General features: G+C 46.8%; 1 protein-coding gene across 18 annotated transcripts in view; it reads left to right on the top strand.

The window, feature by feature from the left end:
* col13a1 (collagen, type XIII, alpha 1) overlaps nt 1–23,760 on the top strand; it is a 116,859-nt gene that overhangs the window by 74,492 nt on the left and 18,607 nt on the right. For 13 of the 18 annotated variants that reach the window (XM_070865531.1, XM_070865535.1, XM_070865538.1 and 10 more), the window contains 12 exons: nt 1,006–1,032; nt 2,522–2,599; nt 3,583–3,627; nt 4,635–4,679; nt 4,815–4,949; nt 8,789–8,887; nt 11,877–11,903; nt 13,148–13,198; nt 14,509–14,535; nt 15,234–15,296; nt 17,516–17,551; nt 20,687–20,722. In XM_070865531.1, coding sequence (XP_070721632.1) covers nt 1,006–1,032; nt 2,522–2,599; nt 3,583–3,627; nt 4,635–4,679; nt 4,815–4,949; nt 8,789–8,887; nt 11,877–11,903; nt 13,148–13,198; nt 14,509–14,535; nt 15,234–15,296; nt 17,516–17,551; nt 20,687–20,722 — 669 coding nt within the window. The remainder of the gene's footprint in view (nt 1–1,005; nt 1,033–2,521; nt 2,600–3,582; nt 3,628–4,634; nt 4,680–4,814; nt 4,950–8,788; nt 8,888–11,876; nt 11,904–13,147; nt 13,199–14,508; nt 14,536–15,233; nt 15,297–17,515; nt 17,552–20,686; nt 20,723–23,760) is intronic. The other 5 variants (XM_070865542.1, XM_070865541.1, XM_070865533.1 and 2 more) reach the window with 5 other exon arrangements.

Genomic DNA, 23,760 nt, shown 5'->3' with positions numbered 1-23,760 from the left:
GGAGGGTTTCAGGAGGGAGGGGGAGGGTTTCAGGAGGGAGGGGGAGGGTTTCAGGAGGGAGGGGGAGGGTTTCAGGAGGGAGGGGGAGGGTTTCAGGAGGGAGGGGGAGGGTTTCAGGAGGGAGGGGGAGGGTTTCAGGAGGGAGGGGGAGGGTTTCAGGAGGGAGGGGGAGGGTTTCAGGAGGGAGGGGGAGGGTTTCAGGAGGGAGGGGGAGGGTTTCAGGAGGGAGGGGGAGGGTTTCAGGAGGGAGGGGGAGGGTTTCAGGAGGGAGGGGGAGGGTTTCAGGAGGGAGGGGGAGGGTTTCAGGAGGGAGGGGGAGGGTTTCAGGAGGGAGGGGGAGGGTTTCAAGGAGGGAGGGGGCATTCAGGAGGGAGGGGTGATTCAAGAGGGAGGGGGGTTTCAGGAGGGAGGGGGGGTTTCAGGAGGGGGGGGGGTTTCAGGAGGGAGGGGGGGTTTCAGGAGGGTCTCGGTGAGAGGGTTTCGGGAAGGTCTCGGTGAGAGGGTTTCGGGAAGGTCTCTGGGAGGGGAGGGGTTTCGGGAGGGTCTCGAGGAGAGGGTTTTGGGACTGTCTCCGGGAGGGGGGTGGATTTCGGGAGGGTCTCGGGGAGAGAGTTTCGCGAGGGTCTCTGGGAGGGAGGGGTTTTGGGAGGGTCTCCAGGAGAGGAGGGGGAGTCCCGGAGAGGAGGGGGAGTCCGGGACAGGGGTGGATGAAGCTTTCCGAGTGGAGTACCGGAGGAACAGTCCTGCTTATCCCGGCCTCACAGAGGGATTTATTTGACTTGCCCACAGGGCCTCCTTGGCCTTCCCATCAGCCGAGCTGATTTGATTTAGCCGCTCGGGTTTCAGTACCTATTAATGTATCTGTAATATATTCTTAAACAATATTGGGGGTTGGTTGTTAAGGAGAATAATTATTGTGTTAATGCTAAAATTTGCATAATAACATTAAAAGCCAGTGCCTCTGTTCCACTGTCCAAGAAATGTGTGTTTTGCAATGTCTTGCAGGGCGGAGCTGGGGCACGAGGGCTGCAGGTGAGTGGAGCTCTGGTTGATGATTCCATCTTTTGTGACGTTCCTTTGTCTAAGTAAGCAGTTTCCCAGAGGTGATGCCAAGTGCTGTGGTGTTGTACATGCTGATCACTGCTGTGATATAAATGATATCTTTCCTTTGTAACAAATCTTCTTGTGTGCCGCAACCCTTGTCTATGCTGGAGCTGTTCAGTCTGAGAGGTTCAGGGAAAACATTTCACTCTCTCTCTCTCTCTCTCTCTCTCTCTCTCTCTCTCTCTCTCTCTCTCTCTCTCTTTCTCTTTTTCTCTCTCTCTCTCCCTTCCCTCCCTCTTCCCCGCATGCGCGCATTCTTTTTCTCTCTCTCCCCTCCCTCCCTCTTCCCTGCTCTTTTTCTCTCTCTCCCTCTCCCTCCCTCTTCTCCGCTCTCTCTCTCTCTCTCTCTCTCTCTCTCTCTCTCTCCCCCGCTCCCCCTCGCTCCTTCTCCCCGCTCCCCCTCACTCCTTCCCCCACCCCCCCCACATCCCTCTCTCCCTGCCCCTCCCCCTCTCTCTCTTCCTCCTCCCACACCTCCCTTCCCCTCACTCCCTTCTCACTCCTTCCTTCCTCCCTCCCTCTTGTCTGGGAGCAGATAAGCAGGTTAACAAAGAGATTGGGACTCTCCTGATACAGCTGTACAATGATCAGGCCGGGTAGCGGAAGGAGCAGCATGGCTGCGACCACTCCAGGGAGCAGCACGTGCTGGAGCAGGAGAGCGGTGGCTGTGAAGAGGGCGACTGGATTGGACATCACCAAAGTCCAGGTCGCTGATTGGAGCGTGGGCAGGTACAGCAGGAGCGGCGAGGTCGGGGCGAAGGAGCGGCGAGGTCGGGGCGAAGGAGCGGCGTGAGTTCGGGGCCCAGAAGAGGCGAGGGCCCAGGGGCAGCATGGGCCAGCCCACACTACGATTGTGTGCGCACTTGGTCCGTGCAGCAGAGCTGGTCTCCAGTCGTCTTGGATAACCCTTGCCACTGGACCAAGACCTCGCTCTGTCAAGCCCGTGTGGTGGCTGGTGTGCAACGGCCACCCCACGTTAAAAAATCCACCCACAGGCATCTTCCACCCTTCAACATGTAGTTCGGGATCTGGAATATTAGGTCCTTCATTGAAACACCTGTGAACTTTGTGGCGTGGAAGCAAGTCATCCTCGATCCGAGCGACCGCCTATGATGATGATGATGACAATAACCCTCAGGACGAGAGTTGTGCATCTTGTCCAGTAAACCTATACTCAAAGATCATCTCTTATTTGCCACACAACTCTGTGGTTTGGATATATTAAATAATACATTTCAAAACTGGTGGTCATTTGTCTCTGCAGTTATAGTGTCTGATTGAATAAACCTCGAGCACTAATCCTTTGGTTTAGAATGGATAAAGTGCGCTCCAGTTGTGCGCAGTGCACGGGCGCAGGCTGTTTGTTGGCGGGCTGGCCGTGCACTGGGTTGTTTAATCTGGTGTGTCCGCTCCACAGGGCCCCGCAGGTCCCAAAGGTGACGCCGGGAAAACTGAGATCATTGACTACAACGGTAACATCAATGAAGCGCTCCAGGTACGTATCGTCTGAGCCTGCATCCCTCACTGTGCTTAGTCCAGGCTTTTCTGTCAAACATACTTACAATTCTGTGAAGAAAATAGTCTAAATGTTGTAAGTGTAGGAGATGCTATGCATCAAGGTCCAAATGACCAAATCGTCCAGCAGAGAAAGAGGCCATTCGGCCCATCATGCCTGTGCCGGCTCTGTGAGCGAGCGATCCAATCAGTCCCACTCCCTGCCCTTTTCCCATAGCTCGAAGTGTTTCCATTTGAAGTATTTATCCAATTCCCTTTTGGAAGTGACGATTGAATCTGCTCCCACCGCCCTTTCAGTCAGCGTGTTCCCGATCACACCAACTCACCGTGTAAAAAATATATGTTCACTTCTGCATAAATGGAACAATAGCAGAAGCGGCTTTTCTCTTGTAAGTCGAGCCCTGATTCTCCGACGCCCGACTCCCCAATTACACCTGGAAATGGCTGCAATGCAGAGGGAGAGCATTGGAGGTCCCTCGACTAGCCCCGACACTCTGAGTCTGGCTTTGGCGATATCTGGGTTCACCTGCTGAGCTGCGATGAGCCTCCCGATAGTCAGAATCGAGCTCAATATCTTTCCTGCCTGTCAATCGCTGCTCTTGTCAAACATCCGGCTATCTCTCTGTTAAATCCTCCTTGTCTGTTATAATCGAACAATTCACCATAGGGACGTGACATCAGCTGAAAACAGCATCCCAATATTAGATTTCTCTCCAATTGGCAGCAGAGAATAATACCAGAAACGTTGGGTTTGAGTGTTTAAAGGAACTAATAATGCGGATAGGCTATGGTTATGGCTGGATCCAACGAACACTTTATAATCGGAGAACGCAGCAGACCCACCTCCCCTTAGACTTAATTCTGCATGTTTCTGTTTGTCTATAAACTAATCTTCTTGTCCTTTCCTGTGAGGCTTCACATTGCCACGAGAAGCTGATGGTAACACGTATGGTTTATATTTAGGGCCCACCAGGGGTTCCAGGAATGCCAGGACTACCAGGACAGAAGGTAAAGTCTTCACCTAGTTCGATGACTCAAAGCAAGTGAAATCCATCTTGGGTGATAATGAATTTGTCCGCCCACACATCCCGCCCATTGACAGGATGTAAACAATAACTTGTATTTATATCGTGCCTTTAATGTCGTAAAATATCCCACGGCACGAAAAAGGAGCATTATCAAACAAAAATTTGACACCGAGCCACATATTAGGACAGATGACAGCTTATCAAAGAGGTAGGGTTTAAGGAGTATCTTAAAGGAGGAGAGAGAGGCGGAGAGGTTTAGGGAGGGAATTCCAGAGCTTAGGGCCTCGACAACTGAAGGCACGGCCACCAATGGTGGAGTGATTAAAATTGGAGATGCGCAAGAGGTCAGAATTCGAGCAGCACAGAGATCTCGGGTAGAAGGGCGGGGGGGGGGGGTTGTGGGGCTGGAGGAGGTTACAGAGATGGGGAGGGGTGTAGGGTGGGCGTTACAGAGATGGGGAGGGGTGAGGGTTACAGAGCTAGGGAAGGGTGTAGGGTGGGGGTTACAGAGATGGGGAGGGGCGAGGGTGGGGTTACAGAGATGGGGAGGGGTGTAGGGTGGGGGTGGGGGTTACAGAGATGGGGAGGGGCGAGGGTGGGGGTTACAGAGATGGGGAGGGGTGTAGGGTGGGGGTTACAGAGATGGGGAGGGGTGAGGGTGGGGTTACAGAGGTGCCGAGGGGTGAGGGTGTGAAGGGGCTTGAAAACAAGGCGCCCGATTCACGACGGCCCAAGACGGATTTCACCTCCAAAATCTTAAAAGTTCCTCCGTATCTTTCTGGATGGGGTGAAGGTATTTCTAACAGCAAATAAAACCGGCAGTTATCTGGCCCAGTGTTCGGTTAGTTGCGTGTTTAACACTCAAGTGCGTCTTTCACACTATGACATTGCTTAAATAGTATAAAATGGAAACTTGGGTAGAATTATTCTATTGTTGGCATTGCCCGAGTAGAATGTCGGTACTGATGCTTTATTATGTGTTCATAGGGTGAAATAGGCTTGCCGGGCGTATCCGGACTTGATGGAGAAAAGGTAATTAGAGTTTGTATTTCACTTAAAGAGCGAATGCAGTTGTCATGTGTCAAAGTTTTCATTATCTCAGCAGAGTTTCCCCCTTGCTCTCTTGGCCATAAAGATTTTCCTGGCTACTGTGGCTTGTTCTTCCAGGGCCCTCGTGGTAAAACGGGTGATGCCGGAATCTCTGGCCCAGAAGGACCATCGGGACCCAAAGGAGAGACAGGAATTATGGGATTCCCAGGACCTAAAGGAGACAAGGGAGATGTTGGGCTGGCAGGACCTTCAGTATGTTTAAGCCTTCAATACGTGATTTCAAACAGACACTTTGATTCATAAACCCAACCATTAATATCCACATTTTGGCCATTTATATTTTTTCATGGTTGTATCCACAAACATAGAAACATAGAAAATAGGTGCAGGAGTAGGCCATTCGGCCCTTCGAGCCTGCACCGCCATTCAATATGATCATGGCTGAACATGCAACTTCAGCACCCCATTCCTGCTTTCTCTCCACACCCCTTGATCCCTTTAGCTGTAAGGGCCATATCTAACTCCCTTTTGAATATATCTAACGAACTGACCTCAACAACTTTCTGTGGCAGAGAATTCCACAGGTTCACAATTCTCTGAGTGAAGAAGTTTCTCCTCATTTCGGTCCTAAATGGCTTACCCCTTATCCTTAGACTGTGATCTCTGGTTCTGAACTTCCTTAACATCGGGAACATTTTTCCTGCATCTAACCTGTCCAATCCCGTCAGAATTTTATATGTTTCTATGAGATACCCTCTCATTCTTCTAAATTCCAATGAATATAAGCCTAGTCGATTCAGTCTTTCTTCATATGTCAGTCCTGCCATCCTGGGAATCAGTCTGGTGAACCTTCGCTGCACTCCCTCAATAGCAAGAATGTCCTTCCTCAGATTAGGAGACCAAAACTGTACACAATATTTAAGGTGTGACCTCCCCAAGGCCCTGTACAACTGCAGTAAGACCTCCCTGCTCCTATACTCAAATCCTCTCGCTACGAAGGACAACATGCCATTTGCCGCCTTCACCGCCTGCTGTACCTGCATGCCAACTTTTAATGACTGATGAACCATGACACCCAGGTCTCGTTGCACCTCCCCTTTTCCTAATCTGTCACCATTCAGATAATATTCTGCCTCCCTGTTTTTGCCACCAAAGTGGATAACCTCACATTTATCCACATTATATTGCATTTGCCATTCATTTGCCCACTCACCTAACCTGTCCAAGTCACCCTGCAGCCTCTTAGCATCCCCACAGCTCACACTGCCACCCAGCTTAGTGTCATCTGCAAACTTGGAGATATTACACTCAATTCCTTAATCTAAATCATTAATGTATATTGTAAATAGCTGGGGGCCCAGCACTGAACCCTGCGGTACCCCACTAGTCACTGCCTGCCATTCTGAAAAGGACCCGTTTATTCCTATTCTTTGCTTCCTGTCTGCCAACCAGTTCTCTCTCCACGTCAATACATTACCCCCAATACCATGTGCTTTAATTTTGCACACCAATCTCTTGTGTGGGACCTTGTCAAAAGCCTTTTGAAATTCCAAATACACCACATCCACTGGTTCTCCCTTGTCCACTCTACTAGTTACATCCTCAAAAAATTCTAGAAGAATTGTCGAGCATGATTTCCCTTTCATAAATCCATGCTGACTTGGACCGATCCTGTCACTGCTTTCCAAATGCGCTGCTATTACGTCTTTAATAATTGATTCCAACATTTCCCCACTACCGATGTCTGGCTACCTGGTCTATAATTACGCGTTTTCTCTCTCCCTCCTTTTTTAAAAAGTGGGGTTACATTAGCTATCCTCCAATCCATAGGAACTGCTCCAGAGTCTATAGAATGTTGGAAAATGACCACCAATGCGTCCACTATTTCTAGGGCCACTTCCTTCAGTACTCTGGGATGCAGACTATCAGGCTCTGGGGATTTATCGGCCTTCAATCCCATCAATTTCCCTAACACAATTTCCTGACTAATAAGGATTTCCTTCAGTTCCTCCTTCTCGCTAGGCCCTCGGTCCCCTAGTATTTCAGGAAGGTTATTTGTGTCTTCCTCGGTGAAGACAGAACCAAAGTATTTGTTCAATTGGTCTACTATTTCTTTGTGCCCCATTATAAATTCACCTGATTCTGACTGCAAGGGACCTACATTTGTCTTCACTAATCATTTTCTCTTCACATAGCTATAGAAGCTTTTGCAGTCAGTTTTTATGTTCCCTGCAAGCTTCCGCTCATACTCTATTTTCCCCCTCCTAATTAAACCCTTTGTCCTCCTCTGCTGAATTCTAAATTTCTCCAGTCCTCAGGTTTGCTGCTTTTTCTGGCCAATTTATATGCCTCTTCCTTGGACTTAACACCATCCCTAATTTCCCTTGTTAGCCACGGTTAAGCCACCTTCCCCGTTTTATTTCTACGCCAGACAGGGATGTACAATTGTTGAAGTTCATCCATGTGATCCTTAAATGTCTGCCATTGCCTATCCACCGTCAACCCTTTAAGTATCATTCGCCAGTCTATCCTAACCAATTCACATCTCATACCATCGAAGTTACCTTTCTTTAAGTTCAGGACCCTCGTCTCTGAATTAACTGTCACTCTTCATCTTAATGAAGAATTCTACCATATTATGGTCACTCTTCCCCAAGGGGCCTCACACAACAAGATTGCTAATTAATCTCTTTCATTACACAAGACCCAGTCTAGGATGGCCTGCTCTCGAGTTGGTTCCACGACATATAGGTCTAGAAAACCATCCCTTATACACTCCAGGAAATCCTCCTCCACCATGTTGCTACCAGTTTGGTTAACCCAATCTTTATGTAGATTAAAGTCACCCATGATAACTGCTGTACCTTTATTGCACGCATCCCTAATTTCCTGTTTGATGCCATCCCCAATCTCATTACCACTGTTTGATGGTCACAACTCCCACTAGCGTTTTCTGCCCTTTGGTGTTCCGCAGCTCTTACCCACACAGATTCGACATCATCCAAGCTAATGTCCTTCCTTACTATTGCGTTAATCTCCTCTTTAATCAGTAACACTACCCCACCTACTTTTCCTTTCTGTCTATCCTTCCTGAATATTGAATACCCCTGGATGTTGAGTTTCCAGCCTTGGTCACGCTGGCACCATGTCTCCGTAATCCCAATTACATCATATCCGTTAACTGCTATCTGCGCAGTTAATTCATCCACTATATTACGAATGTTCCTCGCATTGAGAGACAGAACCTTCAGGCTTGTTTTTTTAACACGCTTTGTCCTTTTAGAATTATTTTATAATGTGGCCCTTTTTGATTTTTGCCTTTGATTTCTCTGCCCTCCATCTTTCCTTATCTCCTTTCTACCTTTTGCTTCTGCCCCCATTTTACTTCCATCTGTCTCCCTGCATAGATTCCCATCCCCCTGCCATATTAGTTTAAACCCTCCCCAACAGCATTAGCAGACACTCCCCCTAGAACATTGGTTCCGGTCCTGCCCAGGTGCAGACCGTCAGGTGTTCACATGACAATGCTGTAATCACCCATCCAGATCTTTGCCTGATCTGTTACCTGGCAACTGTATTAACTGTATTATAAACCTTGCATTAGACGGTATCAAACTGATCATGTGACTGTATCAAACTGATCATGTGATACTAGTTGTCATCATCATCATCATAGGCAATCCCTCGGAATCAAGGAAGACTTGCTTCCACTCTAAAAGTGAGTTCTCGGTGACCGAAAAGTCCAATACTGGAATTACAGTCTCTGCCACAGGTGGGGCAAACAGTGGTTGAAGGAAAGGTTGGGTGACGAGGTCTAACACCGCCTCCAGTGCACCAGCGCAGCCTTCGGTCACCTGAGGAAAGGAGTGTTTGAAGACCAGGACCTCAAATCTGGCACCAATCTTATGTCATCAAGTAACAGACACATCAAAACATATGTACCTTTGTTCAAAATTATTCTAAAATTGCTTTTGATTATTTCTGCCCCATTTGCAAACATTCCAATACGCCAATGCTTAAAGTATTTGAATTATCCGTAAATACTATGAAGTAAGTTTATTTTGCCTTGTGTGGCTTTGATGAACATTTAGGGTCTAGATGGACCCACGGGTGAAAAAGGAGAACGGGGAGAACCAGGATTGCAAGGCCCACCCGGATTGCCTGGCCCTGTCGGTCTTCCTGGCTCAACGGTAAGTATTTGCAGCCACGCTCCGTTCCTGCTGTTGTTTCACAGCATAGGGGTGAAATTGGTGTTTGTAGTGTATTTGCTGCCCTCTGTAAAGAATGAACTGGTTTATTAGCAAAGGTTTAACAATCAAACTGAACATTACCAGTTCATCCACCAGGTTCACAACTGCACGCCTCATCGTGCAGAACCTGAACTCAATTAACTGGGGTTTTATTGAGTCTTGTGAACATCACGTGACTGACTAAGCTACTCACAGTGCAACAGTTCCACAACTCTTTTTGGGAAGAAAAAAATAAACATTAAATCGTGCCCCCCCGATCTGAGGGACACTCCAAACACTTTTCACATGCTCTTTCTTTATTTTTTGTTTTTTTTTGGTGATTTTTATGTTTTTTTGGGGGGTTTTTTTGGGCAGTAAAACCACAGATATATATATACAATTGCCCCCTATAAAAGGGGAGGGGGACATTAAAAACCCGGCAACTAAAACAAATTAAACTTTAAAACATATAAAATCAAATTAAAATTTGGTTGCCGGGGGTGATGATGCACTCCAGTCCCTCCGGCGCCCACCTCTCGCGGAAGGCCGCGAGCGTACCGGTGGACACCGCGTGCTCCATCTCCAAGGACACCCTGGCCCGGATGTAAGCATGGAAGAGAGGCAGGCAGTCAGGCTGAACGACCCCCTCGACCGCCCGCTGCCTGGACCGGCTGATGGCACCCTTGGCCATGCCCAGGAGCAGTCCTACAAGGAGGCCCTCGGACCTACCTGCTCCCCTCCGCACAGGGTGCCCAAAGATCAGGAGTGTGGGACTGAAGTGCAACCAAAAATTAAGGAGCAGCCCCTTTAAGTAATGGAACAGGGGCTGCAACCTTGCGCATTCAATAAAAACGTGGAACACGGACTGTTCCAGACCGCAGAAATTGCAGGCGGCCTGGGAGCCCGTGAACCGGCTTAAAAATTTATTGCACGGGACTGCTCCGTGCACCACCCTCCAGGCCAAGTCCCCGATACATAATGGGAGGACTCCCGCGTAGAGTGCACTCCATCGGGGACCCCCGCCTCCTCCGGACGGCAAGATGGTATGCCATGGCGAGTCCGGACGGCAGACGAGGATGGCAAAGTTGAGAGTGTGCAGGAGCAGCCCGTACAGGAAACCCCTCCGCGCAAAACTGAAAGGCACGGAGGGGATTTCCCCGAGGTGGCTCAAGTTGTGTGGCGCCGGCTCCCGAAGGAGATTTCGGGGCTTGGCGCCGATGAGGAATTCCGTCCGGACGGGGGTCAGTTCGGATGGGATCTCCCCACGTGCTTGAGCCTCCTCGACTCACCTAACGGAGTCAGGGCCCAGAGCTGTTTTTAGCGACTCGATGGCATCGGCCGCGCGGCGAACGTCGGCCGAATTTAGGCGCCGTGCCAGCATGTCTGGCGCCATCCAGCCCGGTCCTCCGCCATCGAGCAGGTCCCTGACCCTGGTCACCTCGCCAGCCACAGCCCTCTCGTCCGACCGCCACCTAAAACCTCGGTCGTGGAGGTACGGATTCCCGAGCAGCGGCTCCTGCAGGACAGCCGCCACTCCAGCCGGTGGAGAGCAGCGCTTGGTGGAGACTTTGTTCCAGACCCTGATGAGTTCCTGGTAAAAGACAGGCAGCACCTGGACAGCGGTCCTGACACCCCGCAACAGTTCCACAAGCCAGTGAGCTTGCTCACAGGTGCATACATTACAGTGTTGAGTGGAAGCACAAAGTGGACGATAGCGAATTGGCCGCCCGTTTTACACCCGCCCATTTTACACCCTGCCGTTCCAACCCATTTTCTTTTCCGTTGAAGTCAATAGTACATCATATCGGCCGGTGTAAAGCAGGCTCCTGATTGGCTAGCGCCCTGTTTGTGTTACCACCCCAGCCCAATTTCCCCCCATGACCAGTTCGAATATTAGTACTAAAGGTCAGCCGGTCAGCGATCTCTTCAGACTGAGGCACAGAGTCGAACGCTAATGTTCTGTACTAATCCAAAAACATCTTTCCTGCTATGTTACTTCAGGACTACATTTTTCTCTTTTTGGTATAATTTATGCCACGCTGGCTGTTGACGGTTCTTAGACTGATATGTGAATGACCTGCTTACACCTAATGTTCCTCTGTCGTACCATTCACGTAACTTGAGGTGTAAGCTTAGAAATATCTAACGAGCAGATTAGCAGCAGGAGAGGGAATCTGTAAGTCAAATTTCAAGGGAAGTAGGTTTAAAGGCCTTAAACAGCTGAGGAATAGTCATTGATCCCAGAGGGCAGCAGTGACCTCAAATGGCCTCCATTTTTCTACTTTGGACTAAAGCACGTTTTTTTTTCAATTGTTTAGCTCCTTCGGGTCACCCAATCAGAACAGTAGAGTGCCTCTCCGATTTCCCAGCACCTCTTCAATCCTGGGAACACCTTCACTGATGGTGCTCCCAGGCTGTGGAACAGTTAAAGTCCTCCATTGTGTGTGGCCAGCAATCCCGTGCCAACACACGTCCGGCCACAGAGAAATGCTGAAACCTTCAAGTTCAGTAATGTTCGGACTTGGGTTAGTGGCAGCCCAATCGCAAGCTTCTGAGAGCTCGGATACAGGTGGCAGTCCCAGAGTCCTTCATGACTTGGGATGTAGCCGTCAATTCTTGAAAAGGCAGATAGAGTGCCCCACTGTAGTGCAGCGCTCCATCGGGCGAATTTAGTGAAGTAAAGGGGTCAGTTCCCCAGTAATGAAATTGATGGATTATCCCACAGACCAGACTCTGAATAATCCCAGCAGCTCGAACAGGCACCAGGGCCAAGTGACTCCCTTGCAGACACAAATAAAGAACGCAATTTCTGTGTTGTGTGAACTCCCCTTTCACTGAATCTGGCTCTGGAGAACTGGCTTCCCTCCTCCTGGTACATATTGATGCACTGGGACACCCTTGTGGACAATTTCCATGTAGATTGACTGGAATTTTTTATCTTTGATTTCAGGCGGATAAAGGAGAAAAGGGTGATGCGGTAAGGGGGGTTTACATTTATTTTCTATGTACAAGTTAAGCACTGAATTGCTCAAAACGGGAAGTTACTGTTTGTGACGTTAGTGTGCGAGTGCTGAACGTGGTTGCGGGCCCTTTGTCCATTTAAAATAACCGGTTAGCGCCTCCGATACAATGGCGGTGAAAAGTCGTACAACTGCATTTAGCACTCAGAAGCTAACAAGCAGCCATTTCTAGGTTTGTACATTATCGGGATGAAGTGTTCGAAATGGTTTCGGTGCTTTAATTTTCTGTAAGTCACTGGAATGTTGCTGATTCAAAATACTTAAACATTTCTGCTGTCGGGGAGCTGCAGTATATTACCTGCCCATAGCAATGGCCAGTGTATTTTTTTGGAAAGTTCAAATTATTGTCGTAAAGTCGCACAATGGAATGGGTAAAATGAAAGGAAGCTGAACGGAAGTGAACTCTCCCAGTGTGAATATTCGCATATAAACACAATGCATTCACATGAAATCCCTTGTCCGCTATTTTAGTACAAATTTTAACTCATTGTATTAAAATAGCAGGCAAAGAATTTCCTACAAATGCATCTGACATTTAAAATCCAAAAGGATTTCTTGATATTATCTTGCTGGCTTTAAAGGAACAAATTTGAAAGTCTAAGTTAACAGGTAGACACACAAGCTAGGATTTTACACTGGAATTTATAGAATGATACAGCACAGAGAGAGGCCATTCGGCCCATCGTGCCAGTTCCGGCTCTTTCAGGGAGCTTTCTGTTAGTCCCACTCCCCCTGCACTTTCACCACAGCCCTGCAAATCTTTCCCCTTCACGTATTTATCAAATTCCCTTTTGAAAGTTACTATTGAATCTGCGGGAAGTGCATTAAAGATCACAGGGAACCGTGCAGTGCAGATTCGGGTGAAACGTGTCACAAATGTACTATTTTTTCACCCTGAGGTGTATCAGACATATTATTCGAAAAAGCTGAGCAAGCCTGAAGACGTTATAGGATAACTCTAATCATTGCTGAATAATCCGCACTTTAGTAGCTTTAACTGTCTTAATGCAGTTGATGCACTGCATGCTCTGTAGGATTCGCATTCAATTATCATACGTTAAAAGTCTTTTGAAGTTGAAGTATATCTGCCGCCATTTCTTAAACCATGATGTGTGAGTGTTCAGCACGATCCACGTTGGTGTTGCATGGTTTGCAAAGTTTGCCTCGTGTCTATACTGAGGGGTGTTTCTTACTTTTGTAGCTTCGTGGCCCTCAGGGACCACCTGGACCAGATGGACCCCCGGGCCCGATGGTAAGGATCCACTCTCTTCACATTGCCAGGAAACCAGTATTAAATGGGAGTCCACCAGGAGGAGGCTGGCCACCATCATGTAGGCGAGGAAGGTCGAGGGGAAAGGTGCAGGCAGCTGGTGGGTCAGCTCCATCACAAGCTTCATCTGAATGGTTTCCAGTTGGTCGGGACTGATTATTCAGGAGATGAAGAGGGATTTCTTCCCTCAGAGGGTTGTGAATCTTTGGAATTCTCTGCCCCAGAGGGCTGTAGATGCTGAGACTCTGAATATATTCAAGGTTGAGATCGATAGATTTTTGGACTCTAGGGGAATCGAGGGATATGGGGATCGGGCAGGAAAGTGGAGTTGAGGTCGATGATCAGCCATGATCTTATTGAATGGCGGAGCAGGCTCGAGGGGCCGAATGGCCGACTCCTGCTCCTAATTCTTCTGTTCTTATGTAGCAGGTTTGCTCTGGCAATAGATACGGGGATGTAAACTAGCCTCTGTTGATGCTGTAACTACTGGTGCAGTTTGCAGTTCAGTGCAGAGAGAGAACTTGCACTTTTATAATGCATTTCAATAACTCAAGACATTCCAAAGAAATAAATTACATTTGCAGCGTAGTCACTATCTGTTAGGGAAAACATATGGATCATTCCACACTTAATAAATCTGCCAGGTTGCTTTAAAAAAAAGAAAGACTTGCATTTATATAGTGCCTTTCATGTCCTCAGAATGTCTCAAAGCGCTTTACAGCCAATGAAGTACTTTTTGAAATGTAGTCACTGTTGTAATATAGGAAACGTGGCAGCCAATTTGAACACAGCAAGCTCCCACAAACAGCATGTGATAATGACCGGATAATCTGTTTTTTGATGTTAAGGGATATATATTGGCCCAGGACACCGGGGATAATTCCCCTGCTCTTCTTTGAAATAGTGCTATAGGATTTTTTACCTCCACCTGAGAGAGCAGACGGGGCCTCGGTTTAACGTCTCATCCAAAAACGGCATCTCCAACAGTGCAGTGCTCCCTCAGCACTGCACTGGGAGTGTCAGCGTAGAGGTCCCTGGAGTGGGACTTGAACCCACGACCTTCTGACTCGAAGCCGAGGGTGCTGCCAGGTGAAGCATATCTTGAATATAAGGGCATGTGGACTATATCAAAATGATAACAAAAATAAACCGCACAATATTACAAATAGTTTTATTTTTAAAACCCAAAATATCTGAAATTATCCTATTAGAATATGCAAGTAAGTAAAAGTGTTGTCTGTATGAAATATTGTTTTATATTAAAAATTGGGTTTCTAATCTGTTTTGCCCAGGGACCGCACGGCCTTCCAGGAACAAAGGTAATTTCAGTCACACTCAAACTACTTTTACAATTGCACATTTCACAGGTTGCAGGTGATTTGCCATGTGCCTTTCTTCACTGCCATCTTTCCCTATCTCTGATACAAAAGCAAAATGCTGTGGATGTGAAATAAAAACAGAGAATGCTGGAAATCTCAGCGGGCCAGGCATCATCTGTGGAGAGAGAAACAGAGTTAACGTTTCAGGTCGACGACCCTTCGTCAGAACTGCCGAATGTTCGAAAAAGGCACATTCTTTAAACACTGAAAGGGGATGGGGAAGAAAGAACAAAAGGGAAGGTCTGTGATGGGGTGGAAGGCAGGAGAGATTAGAGAGACAAAAGGGATGATGGACCGAATTGAAATGGTAATGACAGGAGTTCGGAAAAGATTCATCTGGATAGGTTGTGAATGGCGGGGTAATGATCAGCTGCCATTAACGTGTTAATCACTGGCCAAATCAGTAAGTTATTTCCAGTAGCATGTTAATTGCTGGTCCAATCAATAAGTTATATACATCAGCGTATTAATTACTGGCCCAGTCAGTAAGTTATATACATTAGCATGTTAATTACTGGCCCAGTCAGTAAGTTATATACATTAGCATATAAATTACTGGCCCAATCAGTAAGTTATATACATCAGCAAATGCATGACATTGTAGGATCTAATGTGCTGCCATTTTGTCATTGATGCAGGGTGACCCCGGGTCAGATGGTCTCAAAGGCGATCGAGGTGACCGAGGTCCCCTGGGACTGCCTGTAAGTTACAATTTCTGCTGCTTCCGTTAATCTGCATTTCTGGCATGTACTTGCCATTTGGGATTTCAGGGCATGAGAGTGTAATTAACATATTCTTCAATGAGATTAACCCTGAAAGACCTAATTGTGGAGAAAACATCTAACTATAATGTATGTGTGTGTGACTGTATGTCAGGCTTAAGTTTCTAAGATTAGGTAACTCAGCATCATATTAGATTAGGCATTTGTTTTTCCACCTGTGCGGCAAAGTGACCAGATCCAAAGGTGGACACCTGCCCTCCCAGTTTACCGCCCCGTGTTTGAACCCAAGGCCCTGTGGAGAAACTGACACGGTCCTTTTTATTCTGCGGAATCATGGCTCCGTCCACCAATCCGTGAGCAGTTTTAGTGGTGCAAACTATGGGGAACTCGGCACCTACCCTCGCGACAAACTAAAGCAGGAAAAATCAAAGCTACACGAAGCTACATTTTGCACAGAGAGAATGGAACACAGTGTGGGTGAGGGGCACGAAGATACGGGCCTTGGAGATGAGAGGAAACTGGCACAAAACCTGGTCTGACACGGGAGAAGCAAGCAGCCAGCTCCAATCCCTGCCCCCAGAGGGCACCTCGGAGTTTTCTGACGCTGCATTGAAACTGTAAACACAAGCTGCACCTTTGTGAATTAGCATCCTTAGCATAAATAGACATGAAGCTGGCACTTGTGTCAGGTTTGGGGCAGACAGAAGAAACAGTGATGGTCAAGGACAAAGTGGGACAAACTTTGAACTTTTGCACGTTCCATGTGCTTCGCCTCAGAGGCCTGGGTCTTTAGATATATAAGGACTGCTGCGCAGCTGCACTTCACTGGGCCAAATATAATCCAGCTGTCCGTGCATTCCCCAAATTTTTGACACGGTTTATTTTATTTTTTATGTGGATAAATTGGAAGTCTTAAAAACTTCTGATAGCTACCTTAATTTCCATTTGTTAAAATTTTTGTTGATGGAGGGGCTATCAAAATTTAAAATGACAGTCTTTTCCTTAATTGTTCATGGCTATCTATAATACTGTTATTTCAATTTCATAACGTAAGAATTAGAAACAAGAGTTGGCCATACGCAACTCGAGCCTGCTCCGCCATTCAATACGATCATGGTTGATTATCAACCTCAACTCCACTTTCCCGCCCGATCCCCATATCCCTTGATTCCCTTAATGTCCAAAAATCTATCGCGCTTTGTCGTGAATATACTCAACGACTGAGCATCCACAGCCCTCTGGGGTAGAAAATTCCAAAGATTCACCACCCTCTAATTGAAGAAATTTCTCCTCATCTCAGTCCAAATGGCCGACCCATTATTCTGAGACTGTGACCCCTGGACTCCAACCAGGGGAAATATACTCCCTGCATCTACCCTGTCAATCCCTCTAAAAAAAATGTTATACATTTATTGACATCTCCTCTCATTCTTCGAAATTTCAGAGAATATAGGCCTAGTCTACTCAACTTATTTGTAATATCAATCTCAGTTACTGTGGAGATGGTCCCTCCTCATTACTAGACTGTCAACAGAACTAAGGATTCGGCAGGTGAACATACAAGCCCAAATTAAACTTTGAGTATTTAAAGCCACCGTTAAAATAGCAGAGAAGTTCACAAGAATGGACTAAGCATTAAATGCTGAAATGGTACAGTATAATGTCAAGACCCACGTGTTGCAGTAACCTTTTTCCTCCTACATTAGATATTTTACTGTGCATTACAGGAGTTATATAATGGATAGAAAACAGTGCTGTGTCATCAACTTTGGCATCATTCATTGTTGGTCCAATTTACGTGTATCATAATTCACTTTCAATCACATGGCGTGCTGGTCATACTCACTCTTTGCTAATTGTGAAGATTTGGCATTCAGTTTGTCCAGCTAGCACTTGTGCTAGTTTCAGAACTTTCCTGCTGCCAGACAGATATGTAAACCAGGTAGCTCTTTGCCACTGTGATGGCAGTGAATTGTCATTTTTACTATGAAGAATTAAACATTTCCATTGCTTGAAATACTCAAGCGTATAGTTTGTTTTTCTAAGAACGGTCTTGTGTGCTGACAGATATGTCAAGTCTTCATCTCTTCCAACGTTATGTCATCACCTTTCATTGAGTTATGCCAACACGTGTCCCTTTTCACACTCATCTCTTCCCCACTGTTCTTTCCACTTTTAACATTTCATACACCATCCAGGGTGCTTCTGGCTTAGATGGACAGCCTGGGCCACTGGTGAGTTCTGTACGTCCATTCTCCTAGATAGTTCGTGCCTGCTCCCCTGCTGTTGGACTGCATTGTGAACCTAATACAGCTGGATTACATGCCTGTACAGTGCACCGTTTCCATTATAAATGAAGCATGAGAAATATGCCAGTGCATGCGACTGCTTAATTAACCTTTTGGTCAATCATTTGTATTAGGAACTGCTTAAGTAATGTGACTGTTCAATGGGTCCATATATTGTAGCCACAGTGTTGTCATTCTGGTAAATTAACAAATGTAGGAGGACAAAATTTAAAGTCCTTTACTGTTTTTAAATGTCATACTGAACAGTACAAGATTTTGGTTATGTTTGATATTTTCAAATGTCCTACATTTTCGTATACCAAAGCAATCTGTGGTTTATAGTCAAAACTATTCTGTCTTAGTAGGTCTGAAGCATTTAATGTTGACGTGTAACTTGGGCCTATGACCTCACTGAGTTATACTGACCAAAGCGGACTCTTGAAATTACAGTGGAACTCGGCTCCAGGCTGCCTAATTTGTTGCACTGATTATCGAATCTTTGGGGTGAAATTCCGATTCAATGGAAGCGATAATAGACCGGAGTGTACAACGGGCAGCTGATTCACCATCGTTTGTTTTGCGTCACTGCCATCAAGTGTTTTTTTATTTGCTGGGCATGTGTCATCTGTGGAAACCCACCGCCTTGCTCAATAATCTCCAATTGAAGATATTTAGGTATATACACCTACCTGTACAGTCTCTGTTTACCCAATTACAAAGTTCACATTCTCTCCCTGTCGGGGCACATTCCACTTGCAGAAGGTAGCATAGATAATGGATGGCAGAGCCAAATTATTAGGAACCCCCAAATGTGAAGAGAGGCACTGGAGGAGGTAAACCAACTAAAATGGTGGAGCTTCCCAGAACAGGTCCAGCTAGGCCTAACCTACCCATTAGATTAGTTTATATCAGAGCAGGAAGAATCTCAGCTCCCAGTAACTGGTCGGTCTCTCGAGCAAGGCTAGCTGGTTGATCATCAGCAATGTCCAAGAGTACTGAGTACCTTGTGATAGGTGAGCATGTTACTGTGGAGCTTCACCTTGGTTTCAAACTTCCAGCAAAAAGTGCATCATCTTGGAGCCACCTCAACTCCAAAGAAACCCCACCTACTCCCACTACACTCCTTCGAAGGAGGATAGTCACTAAGGCAGTTGAGTCAACTGGCAAGAGTGGGTTTGAACCCTCGCCAGTACTCAGCAGGTAACCACACTATGGACACACACTTCATACCCCGTAGTCTGGTCGTACCACCAATTGGAGATGTGGACCTTCAGCAGCAGCTAGCTGCCTGTCAGCTCCCGTCATGGTGCGTCTGTGTGTGTCTCTCGCACGCAGCCTCCAGCAACATCCGTCAGCAGCTGTTGAACCAATTCTGAGCGCTCTCATCAACTATCGGACAGACAGCTGCCTTTAGCAGAGTGGAGGCACTGTGCCAGGCACCTTGGCACTTCACTGGCACTTCATCATGCTGGTTTGAGCAGTTGGCAATGAGTGAGGCTGGTTATGAAGGTTTTGCAATACATGGAGTCCGAGTAAATTGTATATTGATAACTTTGGATTAGAGTTTGGTTCATTGCATTAGAAGCAAGTTTTGTTAACCCGGAAATACAGATACTCTGTGCAGTTTAGTTAGTTCCTCCCTTACTGAGGATCACTAGACTTTAACGATGGATATCACAACGATGGATGTTTTCAATTGATCATCTTCATCTCACGATACATGATTTAGTTGAGCAAAAAATAAATGGACTATACACAGCTGTTCACTATTTTCTTTAATTGGCAATGCACTCTGACTGGAGTAATTCTGAAATTAAAATGTTCTTAAGTTTTTCTCTCATTTCTGTCCCTCTTGAAGACATTGAGATTTCGAGAGGAACACCAGCACCTCCCAGGTGCCCCCCTCAAAGGAGAGTCGGACACAAATGGCCCATTTTCAGCAGTTGTTATTGGTCAAGCCGGCCCATTGAGAGAAGTCCAGCAGATACTCTGAGGCTTCCATCGTGAACCCTGAACCCAGTCCATTGTTATCATATAGTAAATCCAACACATACGTGTTGCCTGGGGAGCTGCAAATTCCACACAGTGCAACAAAAATCTCCCTGAGCACTTGGCCAACTCTACAGCAGCGTATCGATCGCACTATCCCCGGTGTTCTACGGACCCATGCTGCATTGTGACTTGCGTACGTCCCAACACCAGTATCCTGTCCGAGCGCTTTCCCGTGCAGTTATGCAGCAGGATGCAAGTTACCCCCATCATTTTAAGCATCGATGTTTTGCTGAAACAGTTGCGAGAGGAATCTGAGGGCAACTCATTAACGTTCATACGCCTGTATTGTCAGAATCTGAGTGTTTTATTTAGTGTACCTGCACAAACAGTGACAAAGCCCTCTTGCATCGCTGCTCTGTGACTCTGCCTAAATTCACCAGTGGAATCTGGACAAACAAATCTAATTTCCCACAGGTACTTAATATTGAAACAAGGGCCATAAAAAATGACATTGCCACTCAAATAACTCCCATTTAAACTGCCATGACCTTCATTGCGAATGTCTGCAATTTTCCTTTTATTCATTCACCTGAAACACAGACTTTTTAAAGAAAATATGCATCAGATTCTAAGATTTATTTTTGTGTCATGCTGTCGAAGTATGTCATGCTACGGAATGGCAGGAGGAAGTTTCCTAGTACAGATCCCCAAATTCAACAGTGTCATCATTGGGGGAGGCAGGGAGAGTGAAGACCCACGAAGGAAAATTGGAGGGCAGGGTATCTCAGGCCATTTTCTCGTGCCTCCAATTGTGTACCATGCTGATAATTGACCTCCAGAAGCTATATCACTGATTCTGATTGATTCCATTGGAGAAAGCCCAGAGTTCTGTCGCCAACAGAAATGCCCCAGTCCTACTAAGATAGCGCTACTTAATTCTCTCTAGGCTGAGCAAATGGCCCATGCACTGTGTCTGATTGAGCAAAGTGTTCTTCTGCACTAACGCTGGGCCTTCTTTGTATATGGTATTGTTGCTAGATAACAGGAGTAGATAGTCTGCTGTTCTTAAATGTATTCATTTCTACGTAGGGTGTACCAGGGCCAGCGGGACCAAAAGGAGAAAGGGTAAGAGTGAGTTGCAATGTGGGGCGATGGGCCATGTCCATCTCAATTTCAAACTTACACGAATGCTGTTTAGAAACAGATAGCAGTAACTAGTCGAATGAAACGCCGACAGGCAATATTTTATTTCCAAGTGACTTCAGGTATGAAATTGTTGGGGACTGTGACGGTCGGACCCTCAGGCCTCAGGATTCGATGAGCGGCACGGCAACAGATGGGAAGTTAAACGATGAGTGAAGTTGGAAATAATAGAAATTAACATATTCTGCAATATGATAGTGATCATTGGTCTCATGGATACGCTACCGTGTCCATGAATATCAGCACACTGCAGCTCCAGTCCTACATTAATCCTGTACAGATGCTTATGCAGCAATGTCTGCACAACCACTGGATATGGCCCAGTGAAGCAATCCGAACTCCAGTTCAATATGGTAGCCTGCACCCTTTTGTGTTGACACAGATGGTTTGGTAACGGAACAAGCATCAAACGATATTGAGGTTCTTCCGCAGCCTCCCACGGCCACCGACATTGCTGGGAACAGGCCTGGACTGGTGCCTGAGGCCTGGCATCATTCACTCGAACCTTTGTAGCCCTTTGCAGGCTTGGCTCAGACAGACTGGTTGAGTTTGACGGTGTTGTTGCTTTCACTACAGCCATCGGGGGAGCGAAAGAGAGGAGGAGCGAGAGAAAAAGAGGAGGAGCGAGAGAAAAAGAGGGGGGGAGAGAGAGAGAGGGAGGGGAGGAGCGAAAGAGAGAGGGAGGGAGCGCAAGAGAGGGAGCGAGAGAGGGAGCAAGGGAGAGAGCCCTCCCTGCACAACTAGACATACTGGGTTGGTCTCTCTCGCACCTCTTTCACCTTCACTCTCTTTCCCTCTCCTCTCTCCCTCTCCTCTCCTCTCTATCCTCTCTCTCTCCTCTTTCCTTCTCTCTCCCTCTCTCACTTTCCCTCTCCCTCTCTCTCACTTACCCCCACCCGCCCCTCTCTCCTCTCTTTCCTTCTCTGTCCCTCTCTCTCACTTTCTCTCTCCCTCTCTCCATCACCTCGGTTCCATTTTCTCACCATTCTGTGGGCCATTACTGCAGCTGAGCTCGTTCATTAGTGACCCACGCTGCACATGTTGGGTCATCATTGACTGTCTTGGTCCTTCTCAAACTTTTTGTGGACCGGCCCCCACCAACAAATTCTCAGTGTCTTGTATTCCTTTATGTCTGCGTACCGGCCCTGAAAAGTCTGCCGAACTACTTCTCTCCCCCTCCCTCCCTCCCTCATCCTTTTTCCCTCCCTCCCTCTCTCCCTCACCCTCCCTCTCTCCCTCACCCTCCCTCTCTCCCTCCCTCTCTCTCTCTCTCTCTCTCTCTCTCTCTCTCTCTCTCTCTCTCTCTCTCCCCCTCTCCCTCTCTCTCCCCTTCCCTTCAGTTTCAGTCTCTATCGTCCCCCTGCTTCTCTAACAATTTTGTTTACTGTCTATTCAATATTTTTTTCTATTTGTATTTATTTCTAGCTCTCTCAGAATTATTTTTTTTCCAGTTGAGGTCTGACCAACTCACTGTACAACTGAAGCACCACGACCTCCCCTTTGTATTCCCTTGAGATAAAGACCAATAATCCATTAGCCTTTCTGATTACGTTTTGTACTTATGCACTGGCTTTTAGCAATTTCTGTACCTGGACACTCAAATCCCTTTGCACCTCCACGGTTCCTCGTCTCTCGCCATTAAGAGAATATTTAGATGTGTTTTTCTTGGATCCGAAGTGGATGACCTCTCACTGCTCCACATGGAACTCCACCTGTTCTAGTTTTGTCCTCTCTCTGAATCTGTCTCTGTCATTTTGCAACTTCCTGCACCCACCTCCACAACTTGCTCTGCCTCCTAACATCGGGCTCGATTTTCTCCACAGCTTTTTGGAGCAGGCTGCATTTTCTGGCCTAACTGAAAAATCCCCAGTTTCCCCAATCAATTTGCACCAGCGTAACTCAGTTAGTTACGAATTTTTTAAGTCAGTTTTTTTTTCAGCCAAAGTGGGCATAACCAGCCACCTACACCACTCTGGTCATTTAGGGAATTTTGGCCAGCTGAGAGTTACTCCAGTTCTGATTGGGCCGGCGTATGTGGCCTGTCCTGAAAAACCTTCCCTAGAGGCAAGGAAAACGGCGCAGCAGATGCCTGGACACCCTGAAAGAATTGAAAAACACATAGCAGCGACTTACCTCCAACCCCGCCCAAAGGCTGTCTGGTCTCATTCTCAGTCCTCGGTTCACAGGAGAGAGAAAGAGAGAGTGAGAGAGAGAGAGAGAGAGCCGAACCGGCGACGGAGAATGTGACAGGACAGTCTTCGGCAGGGTTGGAGGTAAGGTGGTGCTATGTGTTTTTCAATTCTTTGGGAGGTGGCTGCATGCTTCCCTTTGCAGCCTCAGCTCGAATTGTGTCCCTGGTTACCATGGCAGTCTGATCTTTTGGGTGCAGATCAAGGCTCCATCCCCCTCGGGTTAGGCTATGCTAAAATGAAGAGATCCGCAGGGAAACTTAAACACTTATTTTTGGCGTACTTGGGCCACAAAAAATATTCATTGGAATATTTAAGCATGGTAACCTAGTGCAATTTTATTAATACAGCTGAAAATGACTAAAAACACGACTGAACCATTTACTAGTTTTATTGGTGGACACTGGTCCGTTTCTTAGTCAATTCTTTTTTAATATTTAAAACCTGTTAGCCGTGTCACTTAGTGCCTTTGCACCTTTAAAAAAAAATGCTCAATTTGAAGAGCCTCCTTGAAGGGCCGCAAACAACGGAAGCTCACCATGGTGACGATGTTGATGTGAGGGCGGGGCTAGTTTTGTGGGCTGGGCCAGCTTCCCGCGCAATGTAGCGAAAAAGAAACTTGATTTGCGCTTTTAAGTGATTTGCGTTTAAACATCCTTGATCTTTTACGCTGGTTCGGCCGATTTCAGGCAAATTGGGCTGGAAAAATCAATACAAACTAGTGGAAACTCCAGGTCGATGTATCCTCGAAGACTTTGTGACTTGAATCGG

Source organism: Pristiophorus japonicus, chromosome 22, assembly GCF_044704955.1.
Source record: "Pristiophorus japonicus isolate sPriJap1 chromosome 22, sPriJap1.hap1, whole genome shotgun sequence".
Taxonomy (NCBI): Eukaryota; Metazoa; Chordata; class Chondrichthyes; family Pristiophoridae; genus Pristiophorus; species Pristiophorus japonicus.
The sequence above is the reverse complement of the archived record's forward strand: the minus strand, read 5'-3'. Positions and strand labels throughout refer to the sequence as shown.